The sequence below is a fragment of the Haliotis asinina genome, chromosome 12 (assembly GCF_037392515.1).
Source record: "Haliotis asinina isolate JCU_RB_2024 chromosome 12, JCU_Hal_asi_v2, whole genome shotgun sequence".
NCBI lineage: Eukaryota > Metazoa > Mollusca > Gastropoda > Lepetellida > Haliotidae > Haliotis > Haliotis asinina.
In genome coordinates, this window is record NC_090291.1 from 17,558,990 (window position 1) to 17,570,920 (window position 11,931).

Below are 11,931 nucleotides of genomic sequence, written 5' to 3' on the forward strand. Positions count from 1 at the left end.
GTCCAAGACATAAACTGTTAAAGTAACTAGAAAATAGTGTTAAAAAGAACACTGAATGATACTAATCTTATCTTAGATGACAGTGCAGGTCTCTCTCCCACTCACTGAAAATCAGAATGTTTCCAAATGTGTACATATTTTATACCTCTCAAACAAAACGTTTTCTCTGTTAACTTCTCTTTTACATATCTTAGCCCATGTCAGTCACGTGTGTATGTTGTTGAAAGATAATTGTGTAAATATTGGAAGAGAGCTTTTCAAAGTTGGATAATTTGTGTGAAATCCTTTTCGTGAATGAATGAAACATATTTCAATCAAATTACGTGCATTGGAGCACGGTTATCGCAATCTACCTTTGTATAGAACTGTTTCATACTATAAAATCACCATACATATATTACATTCTTCAAAACAAATGTGTCTATGTGGAGTCATAACGCGGCAATAAAAGTGGGAACAGCATATCAAAAGTCTTTGAATTTCTTAAACGAGGTTTCATTTATTGGTGTCGGGTCACTTTGACATGACCTATTGATATGTGTGTTTCCAATTCGTTGTTGTGCCATGGCTAGCAACACGCTCCTGTTATCAATGCACACATTGTTGTGTAACTAGCATGCGTGTATATTTCACCTGAATTTTGAATAAGACGTTTTAAACCGATGCATAAACTCTTTCAGAAGCTCTGAAATCTTTATTTGTGATATGTGTATCAGATCAGCGTCACTAGCAACCAATAGTGTGCGAGTATCTGTTGTCACATGACTGGCAACGACACACTATATGTAAGGTTGATGTTTATCGTCACACCCATTCGTCTCCTCTCCCCAGACTCGTAACCGTCTTTGAGAGTGCAGTATCACCAGAATACTAAGCCATCATGGTAAGTTGACTTTTCATCGGTCACAGCAAAATATTGTAACATCGCAGTAATATAAACACATTGAGGGCGTATTGTGTGTTTTTAATCGATTACGGTTATTTGTATCTTAATATCTCCGCCGTGTACAAACTAGGTTAGGTCATGAATGTATTTTGGTCTTCAGAGGGAATGTGTGTCCATCCACGTTGGTCAAGCCGGTGCCCAGATGGGCAATGCTTGCTGGGAGTTGTACTGTTTGGAGCACGGTATCCAGCCTGATGGCCAGATGCCTTCTGACAAGACCATTGGGGGTGGTGACGATTCCTTCAACACCTTCTTCAGTGAGACTGGCGCAGGAAAACACGTGCCCAGGGCTGTCTTCGTTGATCTCGAACCAACTGTTATTGGTAAGAACTTTCACTGGACATAATTCACTATTTACATCGAAAATGGTCCTTTTAATTCTTTCACGCGAATCAGCTTAACCTGTCCGAAAAAGTAAGTCGAATAAACAGCTCAGGTTGCGTTGCGAAAAAAATAATGCTACCTTTATTTTCTACTTATAGGCTGTAGATGCAATTAAAAATTAACGTTTAGTTCAAATACAAATCAGTCAATTCTGTTTAAAAGTCACTTGTTCTCATCCAAACGACAGTAGCTACGTGAGAGCAGAGTTAAGGTCATGTGAAGTTTGCCTGTGATGTCAAATGAATAAGAGTCCACTCTGTTTAATTCCTTGTGAAAAATATATCTTAAAATCACTTCTGCAGGCGAGTGTTTAGATACACGCCACATGATGTTTTCTTTATCAAAGTTTTAACGTCATCCTTGCCTTCTTACAGACGAGGTCCGTACCGGCACCTACCGTCAGCTGTTCCACCCAGAACAGCTAATCACTGGTAAGGAGGACGCTGCCAACAACTACGCCCGTGGTCACTACACCATCGGAAAGGAGATCGTTGACCTCGTCCTTGACCGACTCAGGAAACTGGCTGACCAATGCACAGGACTCCAGGGATTCCTCATCTTCCACAGCTTCGGTGGTGGCACTGGGTCTGGTTTCACCTCTCTCTTGATGGAGCGTCTGAGTGTTGACTATGGCAAGAAGTCCAAGTTGGAGTTTGCCATCTACCCTGCTCCCCAGGTCTCCACTGCTGTGGTCGAGCCTTACAACTCCATCCTGACCACCCATACCACTCTGGAGCACTCGGACTGCGCCTTCATGGTGGACAACGAGGCCATCTACGACATCTGCCGTCGTAACCTCGACATCGAGCGTCCGACTTACACCAACTTGAACCGTCTGATTGGTCAGATCGTCAGCTCCATCACTGCCTCCCTCCGCTTTGACGGTGCTCTGAACGTGGATCTGACGGAGTTCCAGACCAACTTGGTGCCCTACCCACGTATCCATTTCCCTCTGGCTACCTACTCCCCTGTCATCTCTGCAGAGAAGGCCTACCACGAGCAACTGACGGTGGCTGAAATCACCAATGCCACCTTCGAACCTGCCAACCAGATGGTGAAGTGTGATCCCCGTCACGGCAAGTACATGGCCTGCTGCATGCTGTACCGTGGTGATGTCGTCCCCAAGGACGTCAACGCTGCCATCGCTACCATCAAGACCAAGAGAACCATCCAGTTCGTCGACTGGTGTCCCACTGGTTTCAAGGTCGGCATCAACTACCAGCCACCCACTGTTGTTCCCGGTGGTGACCTGGCCAAGGTTCAGAGAGCTGTGTGCATGTTGAGCAACACCACTGCCATCGCAGAGGCTTGGGCGCGTCTTGACCACAAGTTCGATCTGATGTACGCCAAGCGTGCCTTCGTCCACTGGTACGTGGGTGAAGGCATGGAGGAGGGCGAGTTCTCCGAGGCCCGTGAGGACTTGGCTGCTCTGGAGAAGGACTACGAAGAGGTCGGAGTGGACTCTGTTGAGGGAGAAGGCGAGGAAGAGGGAGAGGAGTATTAAATGACTTTCACTGCAGAACGTTAAAGCAATTTGATTTTGTGCCATTGTTAAAGGTCTTTTCTTTCAAGTGAATCTAAACTAAAGAAACACTGTTCAATAAACTTACCACCATTAAACTTTGTAATTCATTGTTTTTTTCTGGAAAGGTGAGTGAGTATGATTTTACGCCACCTTTAGCAATATTCCAGCAATATCATGGTGGGGTACACCAACCCTGGGCTTCATCTATTGCACCCATGTGTGGATTCGAGCCCGATTTCTGACGAAGGGATGCTTTAACCACTGGGCTATCCCGCAGCCCATTTCCCTGTATAATATGTATGCGTAATTAACTTACGTTGCATATTTGCCGTCACTTTGGTGGATAGATTTAAGCTAACACAGATAAATCGACTTCCTGAACCGAATATGTTCAAGGATCTTGTTTAACCCTTATATCATGGTGAACAATAAACATTTAATCCTGGACAAGATTTGAACATATCATTGCTCAGAGTGAGTGAGTGATTGAGTGAGTGAGTGAGTGAGTGAGTGAGTGAACGTGACATCGGCAATATTTCAGTCATATCGTGACAAGAACATGTTTGATATTAAAATGAAATGTGCATTCAGTATAAAAGACTGTCGTCAAAGGACTGTAAACAACTAGAATATCACAGTTACAATTTAAAACTAGTGTGGAAAGTTAAAACTATTATCACTATTTGGACAATACAATATAAATACGGCTATATGTCACCAACAACTGAAGGTAGATCACCATACTAGGGACTCATTGCTCCAATATTCATGTCACTGAGGGGATATTTTGAAAAATAGTGATGTCTTTTCATACGACGGATTAACTCGCAAATATCACCAGAGAAGATCCGGGTTAGACTTGATCTGCTTGTGGTAAGATCCGACAGCATTCTTTGTCATCATTTTTAGTGTTAGCGTTGCAGGTTTTGTATTCTTAACATGAAGATGTGCGTTTTGTCGCAGTTAAAGCGTCATGGAATGGCGGTAATATTTGCGAATGAGTGTGAGTGAGTTTAGTTTTATACCACACTCAGCAATATTCAAGCTGTATGACGGCGGTCTGTACATAATCGAGTCTAGACCGGAGAATCTAGTGGTCAACAGCATGGGCATCGACGTAGCATGCATCGACGTAGCATCGACGTAGCATCGACGTAGCGTACACCAGCATGTAACTGGGATACGGTGACATGTGTCGACCAGGTCAGTGAGCCTAACCACTCGATCCCGTTGGTTGCCTCTTACGACGAGTCTGGATTACCAAAAATCAGTTCTAATCCGGATTTTCACGAATCTGATGACAAAGAGTGTTATTGAATGTCATATTCAACACCATATTCTTGATGTAGGTAGAAGCAGTATGCATGCACATCAAACAAATCTTTACAAATGTTTTCTCGTCATCATTCTACCCATTGGTCTAAATCTGAAACAGAGCCGACCAGGAGATAAAAAATGCACAACTAAAGTAATAAGTCTTTGATAAGCATTTTAGAAGCTGAGTTATATATGAATGCTCCTAGTCATCTTTATATCATAATCCTCGACTTGTATGGTCACCATCAGATCCTGGGCATGCCAGAAGAACAAGGTTGAAGTTTCGAATTCGTCCGGATTTTAATTCGTGATTTGACAGCAGCTTCCCGTGCTCAGGGATTTCACCGGTGACATCCATGACATGAATTATCTGGGATGATTCAGTGAAATGCTGTACAAAACGGCGTTAATACAAGGTCTCTCATACCGGATAGCAATCTAAATGATTAAGACACAAAATTAGGTAATTAGTTAAAATAAATAATTATGCTCAAAGCACACAATCTTATCATCCTGAACCCGGATGACTATAGTTCCGACGGTCGGTGGGGTAGTCTCGTGGTTGAAGCATCTGTCACGTCAAAGATCCGTGTTCAAGTGTATGAAGCTTATTTCTTGTGTTGCCACAAAGTTCGTAAAACTATACCCACTCACTCCTAACCAGAAGTGTTCAAGAATGTATCACTGAGAACTGCAAATAGTCAAGTATGGAAGAGCAATGAACATAACACTATACCCATTTCATGTAACTGAATACATGTGATAGACGGCGTTTCTAAAGAGCTAAATGTCTCACATAACTGTCCCTACGTAGGCCGTTGCATTACATGTTATGCACAACGTGCCACTTTGGAAATCAAGTAAGGTTCTTTTATGCCGATGAATTGGAAATTTCAGTGTATTATTTGTCGTTGTTCTTCGCTGATCACAGTTTTACGGGTGTATGATGTTGTACAAATGTTTATTGTAACCTCGGTTGAAGTGTCTGTATTACTAAGACACATGAACATCGCTGGTTTTGCAGACAGATATACCTGACCCACAGGATTATATTGCCAACGTGTCGAGTCTTTCCTTCTGTAGTTTAATGGGTCGCCATACACATTGGAGAGCGGCTTCTATAAATGTATGGCGTCCTGGTAAATTTTACCTTAATATTGATAAGAAAGGCACAACGACACACTCACTTCTTCTTGCTTTACTTTTAAAGCTCTAGTCCTCACGCTGTAGACCCTGGTTCGATTCCATACATGGGTAGGCTTTGAAAAGCCCATTTCTGGTGTTCCCCGCCATAATATTGCTAAAAGTTCGGGTTCGATTCCACTCATGGGTAGTCTTTGAAAAAAACATTTCTGGTGTTCCCTGAAGTAATATTGCTAAAAGTTCGGGTTCGATTCCACACATGGGTACGCTTTGAAAAGCCCATTTCTGGTGTTCCCCGCCATAATATTGCTAAAAGTTCGGGTTCGATTCCACTCATGGATACGCTTTGAAAAGCCCATTTCTGGTGTTCCCTGAAGTAATATTGCTAAAAGTTCGGGTTCGATTCCACACATGGGTACGCTTTGAAAAGCCCATTTCTGGTGTTCCCCGTATTATTGCTAAAAGTTCGGGTTCGATTCCACACATGGGTAGGCTTTGAAAAATCCATTTCTGGTGTTCCCCGCCATAATATTGCTAAAAGTTCGGGTTCGATTCCACACATGGGTAGGATTTGAAAAGCCCATTTCTGGTGTTCCCCGCCATAATATTGCTAAAAGTTCGGGTTCGATTCCACACATGGGTACGCTTTGAAAAGCCCATTTCTGGTGTTCCCTGAAATAATATTGCTAAAAGTTCGGGTTCGATTCCACACATGGGTACGCTTTGAAAAGCCCATTTCTGGTGTTCCCCGTATTATTGCTAAAAGTTCGGGTTCGATTCCACACATGGGTAGACTTTGAAAACTCCATTTCTGGGGTTCCCCGCCGTAATATTGCTAAAAGTGGTGTACAACTACAGTCAGTCACTGTACATTCTGTGTGGTGTAATATGATGCAGAGTAATATTTTGATCTGCTGACCGTATCAGACATAGAGACTTTAAAACAGAGTATCGTGATACAGTAATCAAACTTTGTTTAAAAGGAACTGGCAGACATAATCCCGACTTGCTTGTTGCATCTGTCAGCCGAAAAGCAAATAACGAACAACGATTATAACGAACTTAAAACACTCGACTCTCTTCATCGATATAATCGTATTTTACGGCATATTCGAAATAAGATGTTTGCAAATTATTCGACTATATATAAACACCCTCCATGTCCTCTTTGGTATCTATAGCGTTGGGGTAGTTCAGTGGTTACAGCGTTCGCTCGGCCCGCTGAAGAGTTAAATCCATTTCTGGCGTCCCCCACCGCGACATTGCTCGGATATTTCTAAAAGCGACTTAACACTAACCCCACTGACTGCTGTATTGCTTGTAATTGCAATATTCATAATGAACCGAGACATTCCAAGTAATCTGAAATATCGGGACAAACACAGTGTTTATTTTGTGAAATAAGTACCTTTCCCTTTAAGATACGTATTCAAGATGAACAAAGCAAGTCTGCGAGATCTGAATGTAATGATATCAAAATTTGGTATTGTTTGGCACGAAACTTTTGATTTAAACATTTATGTACAAGTTTTCTGTATAACAGCTTTGGCCATACTCTGATGTAACACGGCTAAAGTGACTCCGACAACTATCAACGATCTCTCCTGGCTAGATTTAATGTACCACCCAGACAGAATGGAGACACATTTCTATTTCACAACAACAGGTAACCAGGCGTAAACGTAACGCAATGCATTCGCTCTTTGAATGGGATTAATGCAAACATTGCAAGTGTATTGAAATAGTTTTACGGTTGATAACACTATCGCTATCTGAACGCCTCTAGTTTTATTTCGCACAGTCAATCGAGTGCAAGCGCTAGACCGAGAATAAAATCGAAGAAGGCCTGTATATTAAACAGGAGTGTATGAATACACAATGTTTACTGCTGGGGTTGATAGTCAATGCTCAAATGTAGGCATACTTCTGTTTGAGCTGCAACATAAAAGTAGGTTTTCATGATAATTTATGTTCCCTTTTCATATCAAATCACGTCATTTCTGCTGCTACCCATTCATGTCAAACATATTAGAATGGAATGACAAGTCATCTGCTTGATCTCACAATGAAATACAAGACTTAAAACATGGTTTTCTTGGATCTAAGAAAAACTTAGATTGAAACAGGTTACATGCCGCACTCAGCAATATTCCAACTTATAACGGTGGCCTGTAAATAATTGAGTTTGGACCAAACAATCCAGTGATTGATATTCTGAGCATAGTTCTACATAATCGAGATCCTGTGAAATTAGTAAATACGATGTGGCAAAATAGATTGGTAAACACATATTGTGTAAGAAATACAGAGACATAGGATATTTTGAAATAGGCCGGTGTTTAATGTAACTACCGATTTAAAACTATGGGAGTTTTTATAATATCAGAAATTGAAAGGATATTAAAAACACGAAGAAGAAAATTAATCAGAACTTTCAGGTATCAATGCATAATTAGAACAACGGATATGTTTTTTAAAAGGAAAGATTATAGATATCGGTCATGAAGAAATGAAATTGTAAATATCATTGGTAATTGGAGAATGGCACAAATATACAAAATGATAAATATAATACATACATTACAGATGGGTCCAAGGATTGTGGCGCGGTGGCTTGTGCTATTGTCACTGAATCCAGAACAACCTCTTCTCGTTTACCATACAACAGTTCTATTTTTACAGCAGAAGCAAACGCCATATTAACAGCTGTCAAATATATTAAAAGCACCCAGTATATAATCTTTTCTGACTCGCTTTCTTGCCTATTAAAAAAGTTTCTTTTTCTTGTAATCATTCGCTTTTAGTAGAAATGATTGAACTTTATGATGATCTTTGTCCTGGCCAATGCGACATCGTCTTTTGCTGATTACCCAGCCACGTTGGCATTTTTGGGAACACAATGGCTGACCAGCACTCACAAAATCTGTAACACTACTTCGTATTCCATACGCTGATTGCAAAGCTAGCATTAGAACCTACATCCGTGATCTAATGCAGAAGAAATGGGACACCCAGGTAGGCATCAATAAATTACCTGAAATAAAACCCAATATCGGTTACACCTACTTGAGTTGTCAGTCCAGATTTAAAGAGGTCATGTCGTATTGGCGACACAAGATATACTCGGGAATGCCCATTGAAAGGTTAGGATCCTCTGTTTCGTATCCCTTGTGATGAAATAGTCCCGGTCAAGCATATCTTGCTTGACTGTGTTGAATTTTCCATCACAAGGGATACATATTTCCAACTCCGAACTATGAATGATATTTTAAATTCAGTTATTTCTCATTTAATTATTGCATTTTAAAAATAATTAGATTTGTTACATGATTTGTAAATAGATACACATTTCATTTTTGGTAGTTTAGATTAGTAACTAATGTTGTTAATGGCTGTATCCTCGAAGGGGGTCAACGTATCGTAAAATGATTGTCCTCCTGAGAGAATATGTAAGTCCCAAAACTTCCAAAAGTAGATTTAAACTTACCAGATTTGTAAAATGTTGTATGTTTGTATGTTTGGTTTAACATGTCCAACCATCGCCAGAGGCTAAAGGGATGGTGTAAATCCAGCAGTGGTGCATGCAGGTAGCCAAAGTAATGTAAATCCCCATGGTCCCTAGTGATCTACCTTCGGTTGTTGGCGATCTATAGCCTGTTTTAAATTGTATCATCCTCTTTAGTTAAAGTATTTTAGATTACAGTGCTAGTTTTAAAGTATACATATCTGTGATAGTCTAGTTAGTTTTACTATCCTTTGTCGACAGGTAATTAAATTGATTACCTTGTATTCATCCCTATATGGTTGTAATATTGCTGATGCATTGTTGTACATATAGTTATCGCAAGACACTATATAGTAGCATGAGATAAAAGACACGTTGTAACCGAGTGATAAATCAGTGTAAAAATGCAGGCATGCACGCACTCTCTCTCTCACACACACTTATATGTATGAAGTGAGTGAGTGCCGATAAAAATCTCTCACGTGAAATCTTTCAGGAATACGTCTGAAAGGAATATATTTAATATTTTGTCTGTGCTCTGACGGTGACGTAAATCCAGCTAGGCTCCATAAAGGTAGAAAAGGTACTGTAAGTAACCATGGTTCATAGTATAGTGATCTTACTTCAGTTGTTGGCGATCTAGAGCTCGTATTTTCTGTTGTGTTGTACCAAACCATCACATAATTTTAAGTTCTGGCTGTAATACCCCAAATTGTGATATTCTGGTTGTTTTACTGATTTCAGTTGCCAGATGTATATTATTTATTGCTAATGTAACACCTCTGTAGTCACGATATGGCTGAAATATTGCCGATGTGGCTGTAAACTGTAACTCTTTCACTCACTCACATGACTCAGAAATCACGCAGTCTGTATATCAACATTGTGTTTGGTTTGAAGGACCGGTAGCTATGCTCTTTAGAGTTACGGTACTGAGAATCACAATGATCCCGTCAGATAACCAGTTTCTTTTCACTTTAACTTTCGTCCTAGTCGATTTTACGAACGACGGCCAATGCAGAACCACAGACTATCTATACACTTTGTGTCGCCCCTTTGTCCACAGTGTTTTCACAGAGTGCCTTTTGCGTAACGACAAATGCAACTTGGACAAAAGAAACGGTGGGCGAGAAATGAAACCTGGAGATATGACTAGTCTGATGTAGGTGTGTTTTCCTGACGACGACCTGTACGCAGTTGTATTATTACTGGGGCTTCAACTGCAGTGTAGACATACACATCGGTAGCACCAAATGAACAGTGAGTAGGACCTGAGTAGGTCTTGATATCACCGAGTCAGATATTGCAACTTCAAACCAGGGGCGACCCTTTTCCCTTCTGACAACACTTTCAAGATCCAGTCCCATGGTTCATAGAGTGGTAGTCTACTTTCAGTTGTTGACGATCAACAGTCGTTTTATATTGTGTTGTCCTAATTTGAAGTCTATTTTCGAGATATATGGTACTTGTATTTCTTGATATTGTGATATTCAAGTCTGTTTGACTGTCCTTCGATGACAGGTCTTTATGACTAATTGTAACTCACTCACTCTCCCACTTTAAAGAAACATACTGTATGCACTTGGTTCTACCACAGTTTAATACTATAGATGGTATAGGGATCGACATGTTTTACCGACTAAGTTGTATATAATTATACGAAAGGATGTCCATGGACATGAAAACGTAGAAATACAGCACTTGATGCATTATAGAAGTATTCAAACAGTTTCAAAGTTTCAATTTGGACAATTTTAGCCTGTATTTCTCCAACAAAGGTAATATGTAAGTAATGTTGTACGTACATGAACAAGATATTGCGTGTCAGCAAATATATTTCTGGGGTCTAATTATAACGAGTCTGCATTCTACTTCTGATAATCATCGAAGGCGAAAAGGGATGCATTGCAAACAGTGTCACAGTATGATATTATCATATTCCAGTAAGATGACTTCGCATCGAGCTCAACGTCACGTTCAACATATTCGCTGTTACACAGCGCATCAAAATATATTACACAATGAAAATGTGTGGAAGTTTTGGAACTGTAAGCTGTTATGTAGGGTTAAATAACACATTTAGGGAAAATTATGTTCAACACACAATTAACTACCTTTTCGACGAACAAAATTATGATACTGAGAGAGACCGAGCAATGGCCACCATTTAGTCGACTTGATCCTTTTACATGCGCTTCTGTAAGTAGACGAATGGTGTCGGGATATTTAAGCATATAATAAGAAATACTGTTTTAGTGGCATTGCATGATGAACTTCTATATCTGCACCTTATCGGTACAGATTCTTATAGCGTTTTCCAGCACATGGGGCATTGCTGGGGTACACCGGTTTATAATACGGAACTGACTGACATTCATGTACGTCCCGGTGGGACTAGTGGTTAAAGCGTTCGCTTGTCACGCGGAAGACCCGCGTTCGATTCTCCAAATGAATGCAATATGTGAAGCCATTTCTGGTGTCCCCCGCTGTCACATTGCTGGAATATTGCTAAATGCGATGCATGATGCAGTGTAACTCTATATGTGCAACAGCACAAACATGGCTGCTGGCTAAAACGTTCCACTATTTTGGTAGTGGACACTGTCCACTCGCCACATGTGAATACACTCGGCAAGGTAACACGAAAAATGAGGGCAATATCTTATCGTAATTGAACAATTTAACATATACTACTGTGACGTTTACGTAGAATTGCTGTGTACACATTACTGTGAAAACGAAAATGAATACACTAAACATCATTTTTTATCAGAACGGAGTACAAGTTACACAAGGCTATATTTGTAGCTCTGTTTTAGCATCAAGATACTATGGACGCAAGCTTTAAGCGTTATTGCAGTTCAAGCTCAAAACGGTATTGATCAACCTATTCATAGCATTGTTTAAAGTAATGTACTCCAATATGGCTTTTGAGATTATTTGATGCTATGATATCCCCTGTATTATTCGAAATATTGCAATTCCGTTAAATGGAAGAGGTTGGGCGGATGATAATTGATTTCTTAAGGTCCTTAAGGTTTTCCAACCTCGTGTTTGGCCCCGAATAAACACTGCGTAATAGCGCCGGAATATCTTGGAACAAGTACCGTT

The 11,931-nt window shown here is 40.3% G+C and overlaps 1 protein-coding gene across 1 annotated transcript; it reads left to right on the forward strand.

Moving 5' to 3' along the window:
• The first annotated feature begins 585 nt into the window (after positions 1-585).
• LOC137258321 (tubulin alpha-1A chain-like) lies at positions 586-2,950 on the forward strand. Its single transcript, XM_067795956.1, has 3 exons — positions 586-883; positions 1,047-1,269; positions 1,705-2,950. Exons 1-3 carry the CDS (start codon positions 881-883, stop codon positions 2,832-2,834), a joined length of 1,356 nt encoding a protein of 451 aa, XP_067652057.1. The 5' UTR covers positions 586-880; the 3' UTR covers positions 2,835-2,950.
• Positions 2,951-11,931: the final 8,981 nt, after the last annotated feature.